A 23,412-nucleotide genomic window follows, 5' to 3' on the forward strand; every position below is an offset into this window, starting at 1 on the left:
TTTATTTTCATATGGAAGTTCCGATCTTTTTCACTGGATCGATGTCAAGTGTCCTGCTTGACTTGAGGTCCATATTTCGTGCGGGACCGGATGATATACGAATTCCATCTTTCAATTTTTTCCAGCACTATACGCAAAAGATTGCCCCACTTTGTACTTCTGCAACAGATGGAAAAACAATCATCCTTCAAAATACTGCCAGATATTTCACAAAATATGTCAGTGACGGAGAAGCATCAATGTTCATGCATTTAACAAATATGTACGAATATTTTCGTTTGGATGAGGAGGTATTTATGAAGTATTTTTTCAAAATTGAAAAATAATTTAATAATTTCATTTTGCTAAAATAGTTATTTCTGACTGCACTTGTGACATTTACAAGATATACGAGAATTGTTGGTCATCTTTTGCAAATTCGAACGGAATCAGAACTATTCTACATTCTTGTTATTTGTATAATTTTATCGCTGAAAGTTTGAATAAATTTAAATTATAGAAAGTTCACCGTTTTGTTTTTTTTTGTTATTTTTGCTGGAAATTATTTTGCACCAAAGGGACTTATTGATGCACCAATAGATTCCAAAACAATTGCGAGGGCTGCAAAGCTTGAACCTTCAAGGATTTTTCATAACGAGTACCAAATCATGATAACGTTAGGGTTCAGTTTATTTTTTCGCAAATCGGATGTTATATGCTTGGGGGATATTTATCCTCTTGATGCCATCCTTCAGCTATCATATTCGAGCGAAAAGCCAGACCAAACAACTATTCTGACGACGGTTGTTTCAATGGTGCATCCTCACCTCGAAAAATACCCACCTCAAATACACCCTGCCATCATCCAACAGCTTGCTGCCAGGCAGCAATTCCTCATCGACCAAAGCCAAGGATTGATCAACGTTGATCCGTCGCTGGCGTCGATGCAGCTGAAGACGCAGCAAGCCGCATCGTATTTGATATTCAACCAGCAGGCTGCCATCAACCCAGCAGCCTCCACCTTCACATTCACCCCCACCAACATTTCAGCATTTCCCTTCAACCCATTTCACCCCACCGCACCCTCACTCTCACCATCAACCGCACCACCTCACTTCACTTCAAAGGACCCTACAGAAACCTTCTTCGAGCTTTTCGTGAAGCCAACTATGCCCCAAACGAATCAGCCTCCTCCTCCTCAGAAAATAACTGCCGATGATGCTCAACAAGCATTTGTCCAAATGTCTTCAGAAAAGCTTTCTTTGAATCCGTTTCCCGCAAACTGCAAGCACGCACTCACACCGGAGAAACTGCAGCTTATTAAAAGAATGCAAAATGAAGTCAACATGAAAGTGATGACTTGCTCTACAGAAAATGAAAAGGCGACAGAAAAACCAACAGAAGCAGAAACAGAAAAAGGAGTCGTAAAAGAAAAAGAGAAAGAGAAAACAAAAGACAAAGAAAAACGAAAAAAGCGAAGCACAGACAAACAATCAAAAGAAGCGAAAAGGAAGAAGAAAGAAGCCAAAAAGACCCAGTTTCGGTACCAGCTGGGTGATGTTGAGCGTCTGATGACCCAATCTGATGCTCTGCTGGACAAAGGATACTTCACAGAGAATGGAGAAAACGGAGTGTTTGGCGCAAAACTGGGGAAGGACAGTTCTCTGAAGATGCTTCCGTATCAGTTTCCGCCTGTTGCTTCTGCTGACTCTGGTGCAAGTACTGCTGGCACAGCCAAGCCCAGCCGCTCTTCAAAGGAGAGGGGTTTGAGTGAAGGCAGCACAACGAAGAGCGAGAGAGAGCAGAGAAGAATGGAAGGAAGAGCAGGAGAACGCGATGTGAAGGAGATGAAAGGGAAGCAGTACGAAGCGGATTGCTTGGAGGAGATTGCGCAGCTGGAAGAGAAGAAATGGAAGGACACGAAGTGCCAGAAGTTCAAAGCGAAGTCCAAAAGAGCCATTGCAGACAGAGAAGAGAGAGAGAGAGAGAGAGAAAAAATACGAAGAGCACAAGCAAAGCGGAGGAAGATGGGGCTGGCTGGCTATTGCACCACGCCTTTGTCGCTCAGCCGGGGCTCTTCATCTTCTCTCAGCTCGACTTCAGATGGATCACACTGCCGATCGCACTCGCTCAACTTCACAGAGTCCTCAACAGAGCAGATGATGACGTCGGAGGAGTCGTCTCCTGTTTCTGTCGCTGTCTCTTTGGATTCGATTCAACAGCAGTCACAACAATCACAACAGCAGCAACAACAACAGATGGCAATGATGAAAGAAGGAAGAGACAGAAAAGAGAGCAATAACAGGAGTGGGATGACATATTCAGATGGACAATGTGTCAATGACAAAGCAATTGAATGTCAGTCATCCAGCACTTCTGCCAGAGAAATGACAGCAAATGAACTCAGCTCAACAACAAACACACAAAATGCACTGGGAAGCACAGGAAATGGCGATCCTTTAAGCAAAAGCCAGACTCAAAAGTCTTCTTCTTCTTCCACTTCTTCTGATGCTGCTGCAGTTCAGACTGGTGAAAATAATGCTAATAACGCTGCTGCTGTTGTGAATGGCACCACAAAAGAGATTAGCACACAGAAGAATGCAGCTGACAATCAACTGCAGCTGAATCAGATCATCACACAACTCAAAGAATATTCAATACAACAAGAGACAATCAGCTCAAATGGAAAAGGAAGCAATGGAAGCAATGGAATGAACGAACAAAACAACATTTATCTTCAAAATATCACAAAAGAGATGAAGAGGGGAGGAGATGTGATGTATGATCAAACAGATATGGATGAGCAGCATGTGATGAGGACGATGGCAGAGGAAGTGATGGAGATAGACAAAATGGAGGAGGAAGAGATCGAAGCAGAAGACGATGCAGAAGGAGAAAGAGAAAGAGAAGAAGGAGAAGGAGAAGAAGGCACAGAAGGGGAAGACGAAGACGAAGATGAAGAGGACGACAATTTTGAAGAAGACGACGAAGACGAAGAAGAAGAAGAAGCATTTGAGCCGTTGATGGCGTCCTCTCCTGAGTCTCTTTTGGAGCAGCAGATGGAAGAGCAGCTGATGAGGGACGAAGAGGCTGAGATGGCATCGATGCTGCTGGAGGCGCAGATGGAGATGGAGGCCAACAGCAGAATGAGGATGATGGGTGGAAGAAGAAGAGCCACCGGCAATGCAGAAGATGAAGATGATATTGTTGATGCTGAAGAAGAAGAAGAAGAAGACACAGATGAAAGAATGAAAAGTCCGACAGAAGCAGACAAGATGAAAGGAGTGAATGAGAACGATGTGCCATCTACAGATGACTCATCCCGTTGCAACAGCAGCGAAAGAGACGACAAAGAGACAAACACGTCGCAGAGTCTGAAGGAAATAGAACTGGCAGAGAAGAAAGAAGGAGAACGAGGAGAACGAGGAGAAAGAGGGGAAAGAGGAGAAATGGCAAGTGGAGGAGATGTGATTGTATCGTCGTTGGAGTATCTGCCTCCAGAAAGGAGTGGTGAAAGAGGACAAACAAACTCATCTGCTTCCTCTTCTTCTGCTTCTTCCTCTGCTTCTTCTTCGAATGCCTTTCCCAACACCTCTTCAAACGTTTATGCAAACTTCTATCCTTCTCTTCAACAAGCACAGTTTTATTATCAAAATCAACCTTATCCAACACCTTCTTCTTCATCTGCTTCTGCATCTTCCTCTTCCTCTTCCTTTCCTTCTTCCTCTTCTTCTTCCTCTGCCTCTGCCTCTTCAACAACTCAACCTTCCTCCCTCCCCTCGTCCTACCCCTTCCTCCACCCTTCTCATCCACTCGCACAGCATCTGCAGTCTCTTTCTCGTATCGCTGGCACTTCACTCGCCTTCCCATCAGAATATCAACTTCTTTCTCCATTTCATCCACAACACATCCTCTGCATGGGAATCACGTCACCCGTCGTTATTTCTACTTCTCCTTCTTCTTCTTCCTCTGCTTCTTCTGATAATTTTTCTGCTAATTCTTCCACTTCAATGCCTTCTTCTTCCTCTTCTTCCTCTTCTTCTTCTTTCTCACCTTCCTCTTCTCCTTCTGCTCAGTCTGCTTTGAAGCCAACTCTCTGTTCATCGTCTCAAATGCAACTGGGCCAAGAATTAACACCATCTTCTTCTTCCTCTTCTTCTTCTCTTTCATCATCATCATCTTCTTCAAATGTTCCATCTTTCATTGATGCCACAACTGCTTCTTTGCTTGGCAATGTGGATGGAATGTTGACTGAAGAAATGTTAGCTTCTCTTTCTCAATCAAAAGCACTTCAGAATCTTCATCCTCAGCCTGTTATTCTTCCTCCTTCTGCTTCTTCTTCTTCTTCTTCTTCTTCTTCTTCTTCTTCTTCTTCTTCAGTCACTCGTCCTTCATCTGTCTTCTCTTCATCTGCCTCTTCTTCCTCTTCCTCCTCCTTCTCCAAAGAGTATGCTGAATATTCACTCGATGAGTCAGCTTCTGAACTGTCTGAAGAAAGCAATGCTTCTTCTTCTCCTTCTTCTCCTTCCTCCTCTTCTCCATCATCTTCTCCATCTTCCTCTTCCTCCTCTTCCTCTTCCTCTCAGTTCAGTTTGGCTTCAATTGAACTCTCGCCTTCGATGGACAAAAGCATCATGAATGAGAAAGATGGGCAGATAATAACGTCATCACAGTACAATTATCTTGACTCGAAGGAAGAAAGAATGCGGAAGTTGGAGGCAGACGAGGCAATGAGGAGGAAAAGAGATGCGATTTTGCATGACACGTTGGAGAGGCAGCAACATAAACACATTCGAATGCGTAAGCACAGAAATGCACACAGAAGGAATGGGCAATACATTCATCATTATCCTCATCATCGACGCCATCTTCATCATCTTCATCGTCCTCTTCTTCATCCTCATCATCATCCTCATCATCCTCCATGCAATGAAGACCAAAAGAGTGTCAGCAGCAGAAGCCAGCACACATCACACAGCAGTTCTCGGCACAGCTCCTTGTTGAATGCACCTTTAAGTGGCCATTCACAAGCACAGTCGCCAACATACTCTCTTTCTCACTCTCTGTCTCATTCCTCTGTCAATTCAGCTGCTCATTCGCCTTTGTACTCCCCTGCTCATTCATTGACTCATTCCTTGTCTCATTCAAGCGCACACTCAATCTGCCTTTCTCAATCACCACATTCAATGAACAATGAACAGAATATAATCAGCACACAAAATGAGACTGTTAAATCTGCAAAGAAGCAGAGGTCACCAATCAATGAGGTGAAAGGGAAGATGGAGAAGGATAAGAACATCACATTCACAGAAGATAAGAGAGACACAAAGATGGTTGGGGCATATTCTCATGTTCCTGTGAGTGGAGAGGAGAAAGAGAAAGAGAAAGAGAACAAAGGAGAAACACACAAATACATTACAATGAATGGGAGGAGCAAGAAGAATTCGGATGTCAATGGGAAATCTGTTGAATCAGAACAGACACAGCTGACGCAGATGAAGAATCAGCACGCACATTATCATGTGCATTGTCATAGACACACCAGAACAAATGATGAAGACAATCAAACAGGGAAACAACATCAGATAGGAGAAGAAGGAAGAGAAGAAGAAGAAGGAAGAGAAGGAAAAGCATCACGTATTGCTTTGTCTTTGAGTGACAAGAAGGATAGAATGAATCTGAACAGTTCTGTTGGCTCTTCTTCTTCTCGTGTTTCTCTTTCTTCACATAATTCACATAATTCATCAAATACAAAGCATCCTGTTGATTCCATTCAATCACGCAATTCCAGTCAAACCAGCAGTATGTCTGTTCATAAGAATCAAAAAGATCAGCAGTATAAGTTTAAGCATCAGCATCAATCTAAACATCATAGCAATAGTAGAAGCATAAGTGTTAGCACAAGTGAAAGTAGAAGCAGAAGTTCGAGTAGAAGTGGAAGTAGAAGTGAAAGCAGCAGTTGTGATGAAAGCAGTGTGTTTCACTCACACTCTTCTCATCTTCCTCATCAGCACATTCATAGCCATCGTCATCAACAACATTATAAACGTGAACATGATAATGAAAAGAATGATGAACAAGATGATCAGCATAATCATAACACCCTTCTTCCTCTTCCTCTTTCTCGTCATCATCATCATCATCCTCATCGTCGTCTTCATCATCATCGCAATGGTCTTCATCTTCGCCATCATCCAATCAGCAGCAAGCAGAGAAGGATATATGCAGAGCCACAATCGCTGGCAGAGACGATGAAGCTGATGGAGTTGGATGCGAAGAGGAAAGAGAAGGAGAGAGAGAAGAAGAGGAAGGAAGAGGAAGAGGAAGAGAAGAGGAGGTTGGAGAAGTTGGAAGAGGAGAGAAAGAGAGAGAGAGAAGAAAGGAAGAAAGCAGGGGAAGAAGATGGAGAAGAAGACGAATATGAAGATGAAGAAGAAGCAGAAGAATATGACGAAGAATATGAAGAGGGAATTGAAATTGAAGAAGGAGATGGAGAAGGAGAAGAAGATGATGATGATGTTCAATTTGGTGAAGAACTCAACAAAACGCATCCAATTCTCAAAGCAGAAGAAGATGAATCAGCTAGTTCTTCATTTGTGTTAGTCTCTCATTCGTCATCTTCTTCCTCTTCTTCTTCTTCTTCTATTTCTTCTATTTCTTCCTCCTCCTCTGCCGTTTCTTCCTCTTCCGTTTCTTCTTCTCCACCATCCCATTCCCCCAACCAACCCCATCTTCTTCATCTTCTCCTTCCAGAAAGCACTCATTCTTCTCCCGTCATCTCCAGCGAACATAATTCTTCTCTCTTTCTGAATGAAACTAAGTTCCCGATGTTTGTCCAGCCACTGCATGCTTCTTATGCCTCTTCTCATCCATCTGACAGAAAAGACAGCATTTCTGATGATTCTGATGATTTTGAAACTTCTTCTCAAAGCAGCTATTTTGAGAAGGAAGATGATGATGAATCACTTTTGTTTGTGAATGATAGCAACATTGCTAATGCTAATGGGAATGCTTCTTCTTCCTCTTCCTCTTCCTCTTCCTCTTCCTCTTCTATTACAAGTAGCTCATTTCATCCTCTTCCTCATTCTCTATCTCAATCCAAACCTACTTCCAACACTCAATTTATTCCTCAAAACAGCCAAATGCAACAAAAACATGAGCCATCTTCATTTTCTTCTGATATTTCTTCTCTTTCCTCTTCCTCCTCTCCTTCTTCCCCTTCTTTTTCTCCTCCTTCTTCTCCTCTTCCTTCTTCTCCTTCTTCCACCTCAACTCCTCAACTTCCTTCTTCTCTTCCTCCTTCTGATATTTCTGATAGCGATGCTTTTACTGTTGCTGTCCCTTCCTCTTTCTCTCCTTCATCTTCTTCTTCCTCTTCTGCTTCTTCTGATTATGAGGAAGATGAAGATGAAGAAAGTGATGATGAAGAGGAGGAGGAGGAAGAAGAAGAAGAAGAGGAAGAAGAAGAGGATGATGAAGACAACGATGATTATGTTATTTCTTCTCCTCCTTGTTCTCCATCTTCTCCATCTTCCCCTGATTCTTCTTCCTCCTCCTCCTCTCCAACACCTTCTTTTCTCCCTCTCCCTCGCTCTTATTCTGCCTTCCCTCCTCTTCAACGAGCATTCAATCCTCAAAAATCGAGTGTTTCTTCTTCTTCTTCCACCTCTTCTTCCACCTCTTCTTCTTCTTCTTCAATCAACCCTTCTTTTGAGAGTCAAAAGTATTCTCTTCACATTCATCCACAACAATATCAGTACAATCAGCAATTTAGCCAACAGAAATATAATCCGTTTAATCATCTAAATCAACTGAATCAACAGAATAATCAAAATAAACAGCAGAATAAACAGCAGAATAAGCAGATGATCCAACTGCAGATACCAAAACGAGCACAAATTGATCCTTCGCTCTATTTCACTCAGCACGAAGAGAGTTTTGGATGGAGAATGAAGATTAACAATTCATCATCATCTTCATCTTCCTCCTCCTCTCCTTCTCCTTCTCCTTCTCCTTCTTCTCCTTCTTCCTCTTCTCCCTCTTCTCCCTCTTCCTCTCCTTCATCAACATCATCATCTTCTTCTTCTTCTCTTTCTCTCCATCAGATGCAGATGAAAGAGAAGACTCCTCAAAAGGAGAAGAAGAAAAGCCCATTTTGTGGCATTTCTGCTGTCGTCGATGCTGCTCCTATGCAAAATCATTCTTCTTCTTCTTCTTCCTCTTCTTCTTCTTCTAATTCTTCCTCTTCCTCTTCCTCTTCTTCCTCTAATTCTTCTTCTTTCTCTCTCTTCTCTTCTGTCCAGCCAAAAGTGACTGCCATTCGCAATCACATTGTTCAGTCTTTTCAGCCTTTCTCTTCTCATTTCTCATCTGACAACTCTGAAACAACCAAACAATCTTCTCCTCTTCCTCATTCTGATTCAAATTCTTCTTCTTCTTCTTTATCTTCCTCTTCTTCTTCAATTTCTTCATCATCATCTTCTTCTACCATTGCTAAGCAACAAGATATTTCCTTCCCTCTTTCGATTCCTCTTCCTCCTGCTCCTCCTCTTATTCATGGCCCATCTCCTTCTTCTTCCTCCTCTCCTTCCTCCTCTCCTTCTCCTTCTCCATCCAATTCTAATTCAACTGATTATATCTCTTCTAATACCTCGTCTTCTAAGCAGACGCACACCCATCTCAGTGTCAATGCTGCTCCTTGGTTTCCTTCCAAAAAGAGACAACAACAAATTTAGAATTATTTTTCTTTATTTTTCTTTTTTCTTTTTTCTTTTTTATTTTTTATTTTTAATTTTCATTTTATTCTTTTATTTTTTGAATTTTTATTTTGGTATATTGAAGTTATTTCAATAAGGTTATTAAAAATTATTTTTTTTTTTTTTTATTTCTTCTTAATTTTGTATTTGGAGTGTTATCTGAATGTTCAATCTTGTTTTTTTCGAATTCAAGTATTTATTGATTTTTTTAGTTAATTTTTTATTTTATTTTATTTTTATAAAATTAAAGGTATTTTTTATTTATTTTATGTGAAGTTTTATTCGTAGTTATTTATCCTTTTGTGTTTTTTTTTTTTTTGTTTATTTTTGATACATTGTGATTTTTATTTCGAAAATATTATGTAAAGATTTCTGTTTTTGATAATAATTTTAAATTGATTTTATTCTCTTTCTTTTGAAATTTAGTTTAACTTCGTTTCTAATTTATTAATGTTAAGTCTTTACTCTTTTCCTTTCTTCTTTCTTTCTTTCTTTCTTTCTCTTTCTTTCTTTCTCTTTCTTTCTTTCTTTCTTTCTTAAAAATTAAAATTTGTTGTTGCTGTTTTATGGTTATTTTTGTTGATGTTCTTTACAAGTTTTATTTTGTTGGTTTATACATTATGCTATCCATCTGCACATCAAATAGTTTTATGTTTGTTATTCTGATGCAATGCATCCACTATTTATTTGCGTGTATATATGTTTCCATAAGAACTTCATTATGCATGCATGATATATTTCTCTTTGTTGCGTATAGTTTGTGCGTTTGCAATCGTAGTAATTTTAACATATCTAAATTCTGTAAACCAATTCATTAGTTTTTTGTAAGTCTTTCGTGTTTTAAGCAGGTTATTCCTGCTAAATCGCTTTTTTCACGCTTCGTTGCATTTTGATTTCTCCGGTTTTGTTTTGTTCGTATCGTCTTGCACTCGCAAAGACAACTTGCGTTATCGATCACATACATAATTGCGTGTCGTGTTTTTTCATGAATGTTTTTTTTCAATATTTTCGAAAGCGAAAGGAATTCGGTATAACAACAAATAATCTTTCTTAAAAAATTTTTAATTCTCTATTGATTATAATTTGCATAATGTTAAATAAATAATTCAAGGCCGTCCTTGCCATTTTTCTGAAAGTGGGCCATTTCTTCTTTTCGAATCGAAACCTGATCCAAAGAAAAAGGCCAAATATCAAACCCCTCCAACAATAGATGTTGGAGTCCAATGCCAGCCTGATTTAAGTGAGCATGATGTAAACACTGAAAGATCAATTCTTGTTCACACAGGCATGAATCATGTGGAAGGAGGATGGCCAAAAGATATTGATCCAAATGAACTTGACCACATTGCGATGTTTAGAAGAAAAGTTTTGATAGGATCTTCAATGTTTCATCCGAATAATCAATATTATTTTTATTTTTTTAAAAGGTTGAAAGAGATGAATCTTATACTGGGCAAATACTTTCTAAATCCAGAGAGATGTCCAAATTCCTTGCTCAAAACGTTTCATTGGATATATATCAGAGATATTTTTCTGATTATACAAGTGATTATACTGCTGAAACTCCTCGAATGCAAGCGTTAACTTCGATTAGGTTTTATTAATGAATTACTCTAAATTTTTTCGAAAAAAATTTTTTTGTTGTTGTCAATTACTAACTAATTTAAACAGAGATCCAGATTCGAAAATTTCCAGGTGGGTTTCTGGAACGTCATGGCATCCTGATGAGCCAAACATCGTTGCTGTGTCATATGAATCACTACCAATGCAAACATCTACACCCCATACACCAGTCTGCAGTTATGTCTGGGATTTACAGAATTTGTCAACTCCGCTGGTTTGATTGTTCTTAAAGGAAGATTATTTGTTTTTATTTATTACTCAATATTTATTCGTCATTTAGTATACCATGACACCTGCATCTTTATTGTGTTGCTTGGCATTCAATCCAAAGGATTCACATGTCATTGTGGGTGGCTGTTACAACGGCTTAATATGTTTGATTTATTTGTCATTTGTTGTTCTGATTGTTTTATTTTTGTCATCAAAAAATTGTCTTATTTAATCATCTTCCTCTCTCTCTCTCTTTCTATCTATCTATCTATCTATCTCTCTCTCTCTCTCTCTTTTTTTTTTTTCGATGCCTCTTTCACATTCACCCCATCTTTTTCTATCAGCATTCTGGGATCTCCGCAAGAAGGAGACCACGCCTCTGGAGTCCTCGCCGATCGAGCGCTGTCACCACGACCCTGTCACACAAGTGGTGTGGGTGCAGTCGAAGACAGGGACAGAATGTGTCTCTCTTTCAACAGACTCGGCGGTGATGTGGTGGGACATTCGGAAAGTGTCCGAGCCGATCGACACGATGGAAGTGCTGAACACAACCGACGGGCAGAAGCTGGGGCCAACTGCTGTCGATTACGACCCGGCTTTTGGGGTATGAGTGAAATTGTTACTGAGATGTGAAAGAAGGAAAAGAGAATGTATTGTTTAGTTTTTGAAATCAAATTAAATTACCATAAATAAAAGTATTTCTTTTTATTATTGTTTTCAATATTCATTCTCTTTCTTCTTCTTCTTCCTCTTCTTCTTCTTCTTTCCAACAGCCCTCCAACTTCCTCGTTGGCACCGAGCAAGGTCTCATCGTCTCCTGCAACCGGAAAGCGAAGACAACTACAGAGCGTCTCTCACACCCGTACATCGGGCACATCGGCCCTGTCTACTCCATCCAGCGCAACCCAGCCGACGCGCGCTTCTTCCTCTCCACAGGCGACGTGGCTGCGCGTGTGTGGGCGTCGGGGCTGCACCACACGCCCATCCTCACTCCGTCTTACGACTCGCAGTTCGTCACGTGTGGCAGATGGTCTCCGACTCGCCCTTCACTCGCGATGGTCGGTACATCCAGTGGGGCAGTCGGTGTGTGGGATGTACTTGCCCAGCAGAAGGTGCTGACTGCACAGATCACAGAGAGCGTGTCGTTTGGGCTGGTGACGCTCGAAATGCACAGCTCGGGGAGATGGATGGCCACGGGGACGACTGATGGATCAGGTATGTTGTTGAAGATAATGAAATGAAATGAAATAAAATATGAAAAAAAAAGAAGTGATTGTTTATTGTACTCATTTTTTTCATTGAACTGATTGGGGTTTTATTTTTTGAAAATCATTCAATATTACCTGTATCATTTAAACATTTCTCTTTCTTCGTCCTTCTCCTTTATTCCCTCTTATTCCAGTCTACATCCACGAACTGTCCGACTCTCTGTGCATTCCCAAGGCAAACGAGAAAGCTGAGCTTGTGGAGTCACTCGAGAGAGAAGTGCAGAGAGAAAAGGACATCGCCCCAAAACTCAGAGAAATCCTGGCAAATGGCGAGCGGCAGGCGAAGCTGTTCCAATCGTCTGTCGCTTTTGATTCTGCTACAAGCGCATCTTCTTCTTCTTCTTCTTCTTCTTCCACTTCTTCATCAACTTCCTCCTCCTCTTCATCGTCTTCTTCTTCTTCACCTGGTTCCACTTCTTCAGCAAGTGATGCTCTGTTTACTGGCGTCCCTGCTGTCATTCCTTACTCCAATGTGACTCCTGGAATTGAAGGCATTTCTGGTTTTCCTATTTCCTCTTCTTCCTCCTCTTCCTCATCCTCATCATCATCATCATCTTCTTCTTCTTCTTCTTTCTCCCAATGGCCCTCAACCTCTGTCTATGGCCCCGATGCGTTTGCGGCGTATCGAGTGAATGAAGAAGAGATTGCAGCGATTGAAAAGGACTTCTTTGCGAAGATGGAAGAGGCGATGGCTGAAGAAGAGGAAGACTCAGACGACGAAAGCTTTCTGTCGCAGGGGGACTTCACAATTTCAGAGGATGAAGAACGCACAGGATGAGAAGGAGTGAAGGAGTGAAGGAGTGAAGGAGTGAAGGAGAGAAGAGGGGAGTGGGGCTCATTTCATCATTCATTTCATTCAATTCATTCTTGTTGGATTGAGATGCTGTTTTATTTTTAGAAAGAATTTTTTTTTCATTTTTATTTTTTTATTTATGTTTCTTCTCTTTGTCGAAAAGAAGACATGAAATTTTCTTCATTTTGTGCATATCTTGTTTTAACACCTCTCAATGTCTCATTTCAAATGCATCTTTACAAATTGAATTTTTTGATATGTTTCAAGGGAATGAGGAAGGCATTTTTCATACGCGTTTTTAAAATTATTTCTGATATTATTGAAAAATAAATACAAAGTTAAAAAGAAAAAGAAGACAGAGCTCATTAACATTTTTCTGATATGTTTACAGAATTTGTTAAAATGAAGCTAAAAAAGAGGTGAATGAAAGTGAAATCACTCACATTAACGAGATGAAAGCTGGGGAAATGGAATTGTGATAACAGAAGAGCAAAACAGACTCGTGGATGATAAAATAAGGAAGAGATTACTGTTTTTTCTTTTTAATAAAATTACATAAATTTCAAAAAAGTGACAAATAAAAAGCTAAGTTATAAGAAAAAAAATTAAAACTAAGATATGTGTAAAAAGACATTAGAAGATGCATTGCTACGACTGCGAGTCAGAAGCAGCTGAGGTTTTGTCAGCAGCCGGCTCGGCTGAAATGGGTGGTGGTGACTGTGACGGCAATACGGGTTGTTCGGACGTGTCAGATGAGTCAGAAGAGTCAGAGGAAGAGGGCGTGCAAGATGATGACTGTTCAGAAGATGTGGATGATGATGATGATGCTGTCGAAGATGAAGTTGGCGCTGCATTCAGCTCGTCGTCGAGCACTTCGTCGTCGGGATTTGGAGGATGATCTACAAAGTCAATCAACCCACCTTCAAATGACAGACCAAATATTTTAATATTCTCAGTGGATGTGATTGATGGAGATGGTGCTGGCATTGGAACTTCCTCTTCTGGCTCTGAATCTCCTTCTCCTTCGCTATCTTCATCAGCTGCAGATGATCCGCTCTCACTCGTAGCATCGCCTTCTTTCTTTTCTTTTCCTTCCTGTCCTTCTTTGTTCGCTTCAGCAGATTCTCCTTCATTCTTTCCTCCTTCTGCTGCTTTCTTTTTGTCTCCTTTATTTCCTGAAGCTCTTCCTCGTTTAACGCTTGGTGCAGTTGGATGAGGTGAATCGCCGCCAGAAAGAAGTGAAGGAACAAGACGTGGCAAAGAACTTTGTTCGTTTTTCTTTTCTTCTTCGCTTTTCTGATCAGTTGATTGCTCGCCTTTAGCTTTGGCGAGTTGTTTTTCTTTCTGTTTTTTATCTTCCAACACTTTTGCCATCAAAACTTCACGATATCCGCTAGGTACCCTCTGTGTTCCACTGATTGTGTTCCTTCGTTGCCTTCCACGAGAATCATAACCGCTTGCACCTTTTAAATCAATTGGCACAATTTGTCTAAACTTAGATGGATGAAGAATTGTCGAAGATTCTTCCATTTGAAGAGAAGAACGTGGTAAATTAGCTGCAGCTGATGAAGTGGCACGAAGAAATTCTGCTTTTGGATCAAATGGAACTTGGATCCCATCTCGCTGTCCAGGAACATGAAAAGCAGAACCATACATAAATCCTCCTTGTCCTGGTCGAACCATCATAGATTGAGATCTGCTCGTTCGAGTTTGTGGAATAAATAGTTCATCAGGGATTGAAGGTGGCGCTGAAATTAAAAGATATGACAAAAATTAATTGTACAAAATGATTTCTTAATATAGAAAAACCTATTGGGGGCACTCTCTTTGGTTTTTGCTGTGGAAGATGCGTTTGCTCTGTTTTAGCTTGATTTTCCACAGAAATGCTATCTTTCTTTACATCAGTTTTCATTGCATCTTGAAGGGCTTTATCGAAATTAAATAAAAATTTAAAACAATAAAAAATGAATCATTGATGAAAATTCCAACCATCTATCACTGTAACATCTGCCTTTGCAGGAGTATTAGTCATCTATTCACGAGTGTGATCTAACCTTAAACGTATTATTTTAGCCCATTATTTGAATTATTAATAAACTTCAAATAAAAAATTTTTGCAAAATTCATTGATATATTACAGCGAAACAAATATATAATTGAGATGATTTATTGAAAAATCAAAAATACAAATTGATATTTTTTTCAACAAAGAAGAAGAAAACTTGAAATATTTATGAATCAGGCTGGAAAAGAGACATGTCAACAATTTGAAAAGATGAAAGTATATGCCTTATGATTGAAGAATATTCTTCATTAAAAATTTCGTCTTCCACAGTTTGGTAATGTTGTTTCGATGGGTCTTCTGATGCACATTCATCTGTTTCCTTTGATTCTGATTTCTTTTCTTCTTCAGGTTGAGTTTTTTCTTCTTCTTTTTTTTTCTCAGAACTTGATTGTTGTTGTTCCTGAACAGGCGAGGTTGAAGAAGCGGTTGACGATGATGAAGCTTTGTCAGATTGCTTCTCTTTGCTTTCTGAAGCTGTGGGATTCAAAAATTTTGGAATGTTAGTTGTTCTGCTTTCTTCAAAAACACCAAAATAAGACTTGTTTTCTGTAATTGATTTTCCTCCAATCATATGCCCTGGATGCATTTGAGCTGATTTTTGTTCGCAGCCTTCCTTTTTCAAATCGCTCTCCGAAGCCTTTGGAGGAACTGGAGGTGCTGGGGTTGGAAGTGTATTATTTAATGAGATAAGTATATCGGTGGCAACTTTTGGAAGACGGATAAGAATGTGACAATTGATAACATCTCTATCCTTGTGACGGCCCATTGTAGCATTCGCAATAAGCAAAGAAGTGTAAGTGTCGGTGCTTTAAAAACAAATTGCAATGAAAATTATTCAACAAAAATGAAATAATGTGATTTTCGATTCAAACTCGAGTCTCGGGCAATATGAATGATCAAGCTCTGCATTATAATGTATTACAATGTTTTCAGCTTGATTAGCATCGCTAAGATCTTTGTAATGGAATGAAATTGCGTCTTTATCCGCAATTGGAACTGCTTCAAGGATATCAACAACAAAGCTAATGATAATTAAATAGCTTGCAAAGTAGTGAAGAAAAAATATCTGTCAAACTGCTTCAATTGGTTCGTTGGATGAAGATATATTTCTTGATTATCTGAAGATTAAAATGGAAGAATTGAATAATTATAAAGAATGAAGTGGTTGGATTGGTAGAATGATGAAATACCTGGTATAGGTCGTCCTAAAGAAGCATCAACCCATGTTTTAGGTAGTTCGCACAAAATTGCTCCCCCAAATAACTCTCTTTTTGCAAATTCCATAATAATGATCAACAAAAAGTTTTTGATCAAACAGTACCCATCAGTATATTTTAGAATGGCAAATAATAAAGAAATTAAACTGTGCATTCTTCCTGAGTATTTATTGCCTGATGATGATGTTCCCAAGCAAGTCATTACAAATACGCAAGAAAAAAGTCAAAAAGAGAAACGGCAGCAATTGAAAATGGACAGAATCAGGAAACAGACAAATGCAATAAAATTGTGCTCAAGAATAGCTATTGGAGAAAAATGTGAAAATCCAACGTGTAGATTTTCGCATGATATTGTTTCATTTTTGAAACAAAAGCAAACATTTTCTGGTGACAGAAAACAATGCGTTTTTTCTGAAAAAGGCTGTCGATGTCCTTTTGGAGTTCGTTGCGTCCTTTCAGATTCGCACGTACGTATTACACACTTAGATAAAAAAGATTCTGAAGAGCAACAGAGCGATTTATCTCAAAGTAATCCGACATTTCCTTCTGAAAATCAGAAGATTGAAAGTAATTCTGAGTTAAAAATTGAATTTTTGGATAAAGATCTTCCATTTCCACCAGCAGAAATGAACACACTCAGTGCAAAGACTGTTGATGCGCTTCATCGTTTTAAATATGATTTTCCTATATCAAAGCAAGTGATTATTCCTCCAATGACAAAACGACAAGAAGCATTAAGAGCGGAAAAGAATCAGGACAATTCAAGAATTCAGAACAAAGAGCAAGCGATTATACAAAAAGAAAATGCAAACAAAGAAGATTCCGAAAGAAAAGAGGAAACTGAAAAAATGGATATTGAATCTGAACAAAAGAAATCGCCAAAAAGATTGTTATCAACGAATGAAATCGAAAAATCGCATCAATCAGACAAAGAAAATGAAGGGGAGGATGAAAAGATGAATGATGAAAAAGATGTTGAAATCGACAAAGCGGATGGTTCTGACTTGAAAGAAACAGCCATTGAATCGAAAAGGCTCCGCGAAGACAGCAGCTCTGCTCCTGTTGCATCGTCGCATGTTGGTGCAATCATAGAACCCGATCCGCTGCCGCACTTTGACTACACCCAGCCATCCCTTCTGCATCAGCTGACTCGCCCGTCGTTCTCTCTGGACCACCAGCTGTATCTGGCGCCTCTGACGACGCTGGGGAACCTGCCCTTCCGCTCAGTGTGCAAAGAGCTCGGGTGCGACATGACGTGCTCAGAGATGGTGGTGGCAGCGCAGGTGCTGAAGGCAACGAACTCAGAGCTGTCGCTGCTGCACCGCCATCCGAGCGAAGGGCGCTTTGGCGTGCAGATTGCGGCTAATCACATCGACCAGGTGGCGCGGTGTGTGGAGCTGCTGAACAAGGAGTGTCTAGAAGAGACATCGACTTCAGCAGGGTTTTTGGAAGGCGGAGGAAAGGGAGAGGACGGAAGGAAAGAGAAGGAAATACAACGGGATGCGACGGAGAATCGGAGAAATGGAAGGGGCGGAGGAATCGACTTCTTTGACCTGAACTGTGGGTGCCCTGTGGATCAGTTCTGCCACAAGGGACTCTGCTGCGGGCTGATGGCAAGACCCACAAAAATGGCAATAGTTGCACAGACAATGTCACTCACTGCATACCTTACGAATCAGTCCCTTCTCTCAAAAATACCAATTTTCTCACTGGGCTTTGCTTCTCGTCAAAACTTTGCTTCGTCTTCTGCTTCTGCTTCTGCTTCTTCATCAGGAGATTCTCAGTCACTAACATCAACCTTCTCATCCTTCTTCGACTCGTCTTATTCTCATTTCACAGACATCCTATCATTCCACCAGCCGATGATTGTGAAGATGCGCATCGGTGTTGATGAGAAGCATGCGATTGCTTCCTCTCTGTTTGGCTCTCTCGCTGACTGGGGGATGGACGGCGGGGTGATTCATGGCAGGACGAAAGAGCAGCGGTACACAAAGACAAGCGATTGGAGCTACATTGGCGAGTGTGCCAGGGCAGCAGCAGGGCGTGTGAGTGTGTTTGGGAACGGAGATGTTTTTGGGTGGAAGGACGTGGTGAAGGCGTGGGGAGAGGAGCCAGAAGATGTGGAGAAGGTGGAGCAGGAGAGAGAGAAGATGATGGAAGCTGAAGTAACGGAGATGGATAAAGGAGAAGAGAAGAGAGACAGGAATGAAAGTGAACGAGTGAGAGAGGCGAGAGAAGAGATGGATGAGAAAGAAGGCGATTTGCGAGCAACACGAGCCATCCGCCACCGGTTGGGGTTTGTGGACAGTGTGGTGATTGGGCGGGGTGCGCTCATAAAGCCGTGGCTGTTCAAAGAAATCAAAGAAAAGAGGGACATCGACATCAGCTCTTCTGAGCGGTTTGGGCTTCTGAAGCACTTTGTGGATGAAGGGATGATGCACTGGGGTGCTGACAGCCAGGGTGTTGAGCTAACACGGAGCTTTCTGCTGGAGTGGCTCTCGTTCTTGTTCCGCTATGTGCCTTGTGGAATCATTGACAGGAGAGAGGCGAGTGACGATGGCAAAGGCAAAGGAAAAGAAGAGAGGCAAATATTAAATGTGAGATACCCAAGATACAAAGGCCGCGATGAGCTGGAAACGTTGATGGCTTCCGATAGGGCAAGCGATTGGATTAAATTGTCCGAAATGCTTTTGGGCAAAACCAGTGAAGGGTTTCAATTTGCCCCAAAGCATAGATCAAATTCATACTAATTCGTTTTTATTTATGAAATATGTTTTATTTTGTTATAAAAAAAAAATATATTCAATTACTGCTAAAAAAGATAATGTATGCATGCGATTTAGACTCTTGCTTCATGGATAAGAAATTGGTTTTACAAAATATCCTTACAATTTTTTCTTTTGTTTTTATTTTCAAATATTTCTTTTTTGATCACTTAACCAATTTAATATTTATAAAACAGTAACTTGAATTTATATTTTGAAAAAATATATTAATGGCCGATTCTTCGGATTTTAAAGAAGGAGCTGGAGTAATAGATGATGAATTGCTTTCAATTAGGCAACGAAGATTGGAATTCTTAAAAAAGAAGTTTGCTTTATTTTGAAGAATATTTTTTTTTTGATGTTTTCTTTTTGTAGACGGGAAGAAAACTTGCGTGCACTTGCTGAAGGGGGTGGTGTTCTCAAAGATATTCTTGAATCAGAGGTTTGCAAATAATGATTTTATTTATTTGAAGAAATATTGTTATTTTCATACGAACAGTTTTTCCCAATTGTCACGTCTAAAAAATGGGTAATTGCAAGCTTTTATCATCATCAATTTTCAAGATGTTCTATTTTACACGATCATTTAACTGTTTGCATTTTATTTTTTGTTGTAATTGATTTATAATTGTTTTCTATTTAATATAGAAATTGGCTGCAAAATATCCTGCAATAACTTTTTTGAAAATGGACGTTGAAAAGGTTTGTTTCAATTATCTTTTATTGAAAGCCTGCAATTTTGATGAATATCGATTCGTTTTTCAGTGTCCGTTTTTAGTTACAAAACTGAAAATTCGTATTTTACCGGTTATGCTTTTCTTTAAAAATGGCATTAACACAGGACGTTGCGTTGGGTTTGAAGAGTTTGGAAATAAGGACGATTTTCCGACTATACTTATTGAAGAAAAGATGGAAAAAGAAGGTTTGATGTTTATTTCAATTTTTATTAAAAGAAATATGAAAACATTTTAATGATTAAAATTATTTTTTTAAGGAATGATTGTCTTAGATGAAAGCGCAGTCGAAGCAGCTACCGCTCCAAAAGATACATCAAGCAAAACACTTGGCTCTTCACTTCATTCAACAACGCTTTCATCAAAGCAATCTGAAATTCAAAAAATGAGAGAAAAAATCATGCAAGAAGAAGATGACGATGATATTTTTGGATGAATTTTTTAATTTCATGGAGTAAATAATAATGTTAATAATATCAAAAACATGTAGATTATGATTTTATTTGCTGATTTTGTTTGATAATTGGGTTTAACCAAAAATATTTTATTGAGTCTTATTTTCTAAGCACAAGCCATTCCTGCGTTTCCAATACAAAAAATGAATTATGAAGATAAGCGCCTCAAAATTCACTTAATGAATAGGAAATGTGTTTATTTTTTATTGATTGGTAATTATTTATAGAAAGAATCTGATTTAGAAAATATGAAAAAAACTTCATGGAAAATTAGTTAATACAAAAGTTACTCTGACAAATTAACACAGAAAAAAATTTAAAAAATCAACTATTATATTTTGCTAAATTATTGATTGTTTAATTCATATTTATTATTGAAACGTGATTTTAGAATTTGTTTTTCTCAGAATTTTTTTTTTTTGAAATCATGTTTTTCGTACAAAATTTTCTGTTCGAACATTTCTCACAAATATTAACAAATGAACATTGAAAAGAGAAATGACAAACAAAAGCCTTATTATCAAAAATTCGTTTGAAACATTTGTAAATGAAAGACAATTATCATATTTTTTTCTCTTTCGAATTCGAATTTTCTTTCCAAAAACAAATAATCTTTTAAAAAAACAACACTCCTAAAAAAGAAATAATTTCGAAAATAATCACCAAAAATGTCAAAGATAATTTTTACAACTTAACTTTCTTGTGAAAAATAATTGTTAAAAAAATTTTTAATAGTTCAAATAACTCTGTTATAAAATGCACAATAGACTGCAATCGTAACAAAAATCAAGGTTATTGGTAAATAAAAGATTAATTATTCTCTATATTGTGTTTATTTATCAAATAAAAAAAATAAAAAATTTTTTCGAATTTTTTTTTTGAAGAAATTTGAATTTTCAAACAATTTCCTTCATGTTGAAAATTTAACTGACCATCAAAAATAACTGATCCACTTTTTTAATTTGAAAATATGAACCAACAGTTTTGAAAGAGTCAAATAACATACAGTTATTGTTATTATCAAACATGAAAATGCATTGTGATTGAGATAATTTTCTCTTCTTTTTTCAAAAACAATTAAAAATGAACAATTATCCTGTTAATGGAAAATATCATTTTGGGCAAAATATGTTTTTTCAAGCTCTTTCATTTAAAAATTTTTGAGCTTTATATTGACTTTTTGTGATCAAAAAATACGAATGAAAATGGACCGTTTTTTGAAATTCGTGTGAGGTTACAAAACATAATGTTATGATATCAGTGACACTTTTTTTTGATATGAAAATCAAATTTGTTTCGCAATATGATTTAGTTAAAAAAAATTTAAGTCAAACAATTATTTCTTTCTTTGTGCAAAAACAAAGCTTGGAAGCACGTATTTTCCCCCATTTGTCAAAATTTTATAATCCGGATGTTCAAAAAAAAAGTTAAATTCCTCACATTTAAACCAATGGCATAATTAAAATTTATCAGTAGTTGATCGATCCTCCTTTATTCAAAATAACTGATTTGAGGAGTTTGAACATCGAATGAACGAGTTAATAGTTTATATCCATTTCAAGTTCATTACAGGCAGTCAAAATTGATTGTTTCAGCTCATTCGCATCTTTCTTTGGTTTTCCATCATTGAAAACTTTCCTTGATAAAATGCTCCACACATTTTCGATGATATTTGAATCTGGAGAATAAGGGGGCCATTCTAACCCGGGGATTGTTTTATCTCTGATTATATTTTGCACCTTTGAAAATCGATGAACCGCTGAATTATCGTGGATAAATCTCAAATTATTTTTGAACCGCTTGCGTGCATATGGAATCAATGAAAACTGAATTATTCTTCAATATTCCTCAGAATTCATTGTTTCCCTGACAAAAACGATTGGTGATTTGAAATTATAACCCACTGCAACCCAAATCTCTATTTTTTCATGTTTATTCTGACTTTGATGGTCGAAAATTTCCTCATTATTGCTTTCTATCCATTCCATTCTTGTATTATCTGGTCCAAATAAATTAAATTTTTTTTCATCAAAGAAGATCGTTTGTTCCCATAATTCATCATCCCTTATATGTTTTTCAGCAAATTCGTTTCTCTTCTCCCAAGCATTCTTTGATAGGAAAGGGATGTTTTTTCTCTTTGAGTATTTTCTATTTATGAAGCGCAATAATCGATGAGCAGTGGAATTGCTGCAATTCACGCCAAGATAATCTGTTTGATCTGTGGCTTTTCAAACTTTCATATACAGTCTAAACCGGATTTTATCACGTCGAATATAATCACATTCGAATATTGTCACATTTTTCGATGCACAGACATTTTTGCTTGTTTTTCATTCATTTTCTTAAGCAAATAATCACAGGGCTGAAAATAAATAATCACATTTTATTTCTTTATAATCAGTTTTTTCAATGAAAAATCGATTTTTTTATCAAAAATTATAATTTTTCACTTTTTCAAAAATGTGTTCAAATAAGTCTAAATAATGTGTATTTATGTTCAAAATTGTTCAAGCAAGTGAAAAAAGAATATTTGTGCAGAATTTTCAAAAACAAAAATATTTGTCCAAAAATTAATTAATAAGTTAATTAATTTTTATTATTTTCTGTGAAAAGCATCATCGTGTGTAATCACTATCGGATATAGTCACAAAAAGTTGTGCAAAAACAGATGTGATTATATCCGGTTTAGACTGCATTTTTATTCTTCTCAAAAGAAAAATATGATCCTGATGATCCTTCTTTATTATTTTGAAATAAAAGCTGAAGTCTGAAGAGAAAATTTATCGATTAGAGAATAATAGAATGTTATTTTTGATTTTATTAGTTTTTGTAAAAATAAAGGCAAGAAAAATATATATATATATAAAAATAATGTTTGTTTTCATAATTGGCATGAAATTATTTTCAAAAAAATGTTACACGGAAAAAAAGGTTTTTTTTGCGAATGATAAAAGCATTTATGTAAAAAAAGAAATTACACACAAACAAAACAAAATGACAAGAATAACAAAAGGCTCGATTCAAAAGAAAATTCGTCCACTGTGCGATAAAGGAAAAGGAAGAAACAAAATTGTTTGTTAATTGGACAATTCAATCAATCCAGCATAAAACATATAAAAACAAACCATTCACAATCGAAACTGCTGGTTAGTTGCAAACTTGGAAGACAACTTTTTCTTTCATCTGCTCTGTTGACGAAAGCAAAATAAGAATCAAAATGCAGTCCAAACCGGATATAATCACATCTGTTTTTGCACAACTTTTTGTGACTATATCCGATAGTGATTATACACGATGAAACTTTTCACAGAAAAAAATAAAAATTAATTTATTCATTAATTAATTTTTGGACAAATATTTTTGTTTTTGAAAATTCTGCACAAATATACTTTTTTCACTTGCTTGAACAATTTTGAACATAAATACACATTATTTAGACTTATTTGAACACATTTTTGAAAAAGTGAAAAATTATAATTTTTGATAAAAAAATCGATTTTTCATTGAAAAAATCACCCATAATGGTAAAAAATGTGATTATTTATTT

The 23,412-nt window shown here is 37.7% G+C and overlaps 6 protein-coding genes across 6 annotated transcripts; 4 read left to right on the forward strand and 2 right to left on the reverse strand.

Moving 5' to 3' along the window:
- Positions 1–28: 28 nt before the first annotated feature.
- Positions 29–8,714, forward strand: MONOS_9635 (uncharacterized protein; the record flags this gene model as incomplete). Its single annotated transcript, XM_067880152.1, has 3 exons — positions 29–290; positions 354–476; positions 558–8,714. The coding sequence occupies exons 1-3, from the start codon at positions 42–44 to the stop codon at positions 8,712–8,714; spliced, it is 8,529 nt and encodes a 2,842-aa protein (XP_067727313.1). The 5' UTR covers positions 29–41.
- A 1,006-nt stretch (positions 8,715–9,720) lies between these two features.
- MONOS_9636 (dynein intermediate chain IC70) lies at positions 9,721–12,961 on the forward strand (the record flags this gene model as incomplete). Its single annotated transcript, XM_067880153.1, has 8 exons — positions 9,721–9,763; positions 9,847–10,100; positions 10,163–10,329; positions 10,407–10,572; positions 10,639–10,732; positions 10,913–11,172; positions 11,342–11,783; positions 11,971–12,961. The coding sequence occupies 8 exons, from the start codon at positions 9,721–9,723 to the stop codon at positions 12,612–12,614; spliced, it is 2,070 nt and encodes a 689-aa protein (XP_067727314.1). The 3' UTR covers positions 12,615–12,961.
- A 24-nt stretch (positions 12,962–12,985) lies between these two features.
- MONOS_9637 (uncharacterized protein) lies at positions 12,986–14,680 on the reverse strand. The gene is made up of 3 exons (XM_067880154.1): positions 14,619–14,680; positions 14,439–14,555; positions 12,986–14,377 (listed from the first exon to the last, which is right to left on the reverse strand). The coding sequence occupies exons 1-3, from the start codon at positions 14,659–14,661 to the stop codon at positions 13,278–13,280; spliced, it is 1,260 nt and encodes a 419-aa protein (XP_067727315.1). The 5' UTR covers positions 14,662–14,680; the 3' UTR covers positions 12,986–13,277.
- A 60-nt stretch (positions 14,681–14,740) lies between these two features.
- On the reverse strand, positions 14,741–16,013 carry MONOS_9638 (putative Ran-interacting Mog1 protein). The gene is made up of 4 exons (XM_067880155.1): positions 15,885–16,013; positions 15,770–15,812; positions 15,567–15,716; positions 14,741–15,500 (listed from the first exon to the last, which is right to left on the reverse strand). Exons 1-4 carry the CDS (start codon positions 15,976–15,978, stop codon positions 14,861–14,863), a joined length of 927 nt encoding a protein of 308 aa, XP_067727316.1. The 5' UTR covers positions 15,979–16,013; the 3' UTR covers positions 14,741–14,860.
- A 7-nt stretch (positions 16,014–16,020) lies between these two features.
- MONOS_9639 (putative CCCH-type zinc finger-containing protein) lies at positions 16,021–18,882 on the forward strand. Its single transcript, XM_067880156.1, has one exon. It carries the CDS (start codon positions 16,034–16,036, stop codon positions 18,659–18,661), a length of 2,628 nt encoding a protein of 875 aa, XP_067727317.1. The 5' UTR covers positions 16,021–16,033; the 3' UTR covers positions 18,662–18,882.
- A 24-nt stretch (positions 18,883–18,906) lies between these two features.
- MONOS_9640 (Protein disulfide-isomerase, active site divergent) lies at positions 18,907–19,846 on the forward strand (the record flags this gene model as incomplete). Its single annotated transcript, XM_067880158.1, has 6 exons — positions 18,907–19,001; positions 19,052–19,118; positions 19,176–19,268; positions 19,325–19,378; positions 19,442–19,598; positions 19,671–19,846. The coding sequence occupies 6 exons, from the start codon at positions 18,907–18,909 to the stop codon at positions 19,844–19,846; spliced, it is 642 nt and encodes a 213-aa protein (XP_067727318.1).
- Positions 19,847–23,412: the final 3,566 nt, after the last annotated feature.

Source organism: Monocercomonoides exilis, assembly GCF_001643675.1.
Source record: "Monocercomonoides exilis strain PA203 chromosome Unknown scaffold23-1346700, whole genome shotgun sequence".
In the NCBI taxonomy this organism is placed as follows: domain Eukaryota; phylum Preaxostyla; order Oxymonadida; family Polymastigidae; genus Monocercomonoides; species Monocercomonoides exilis.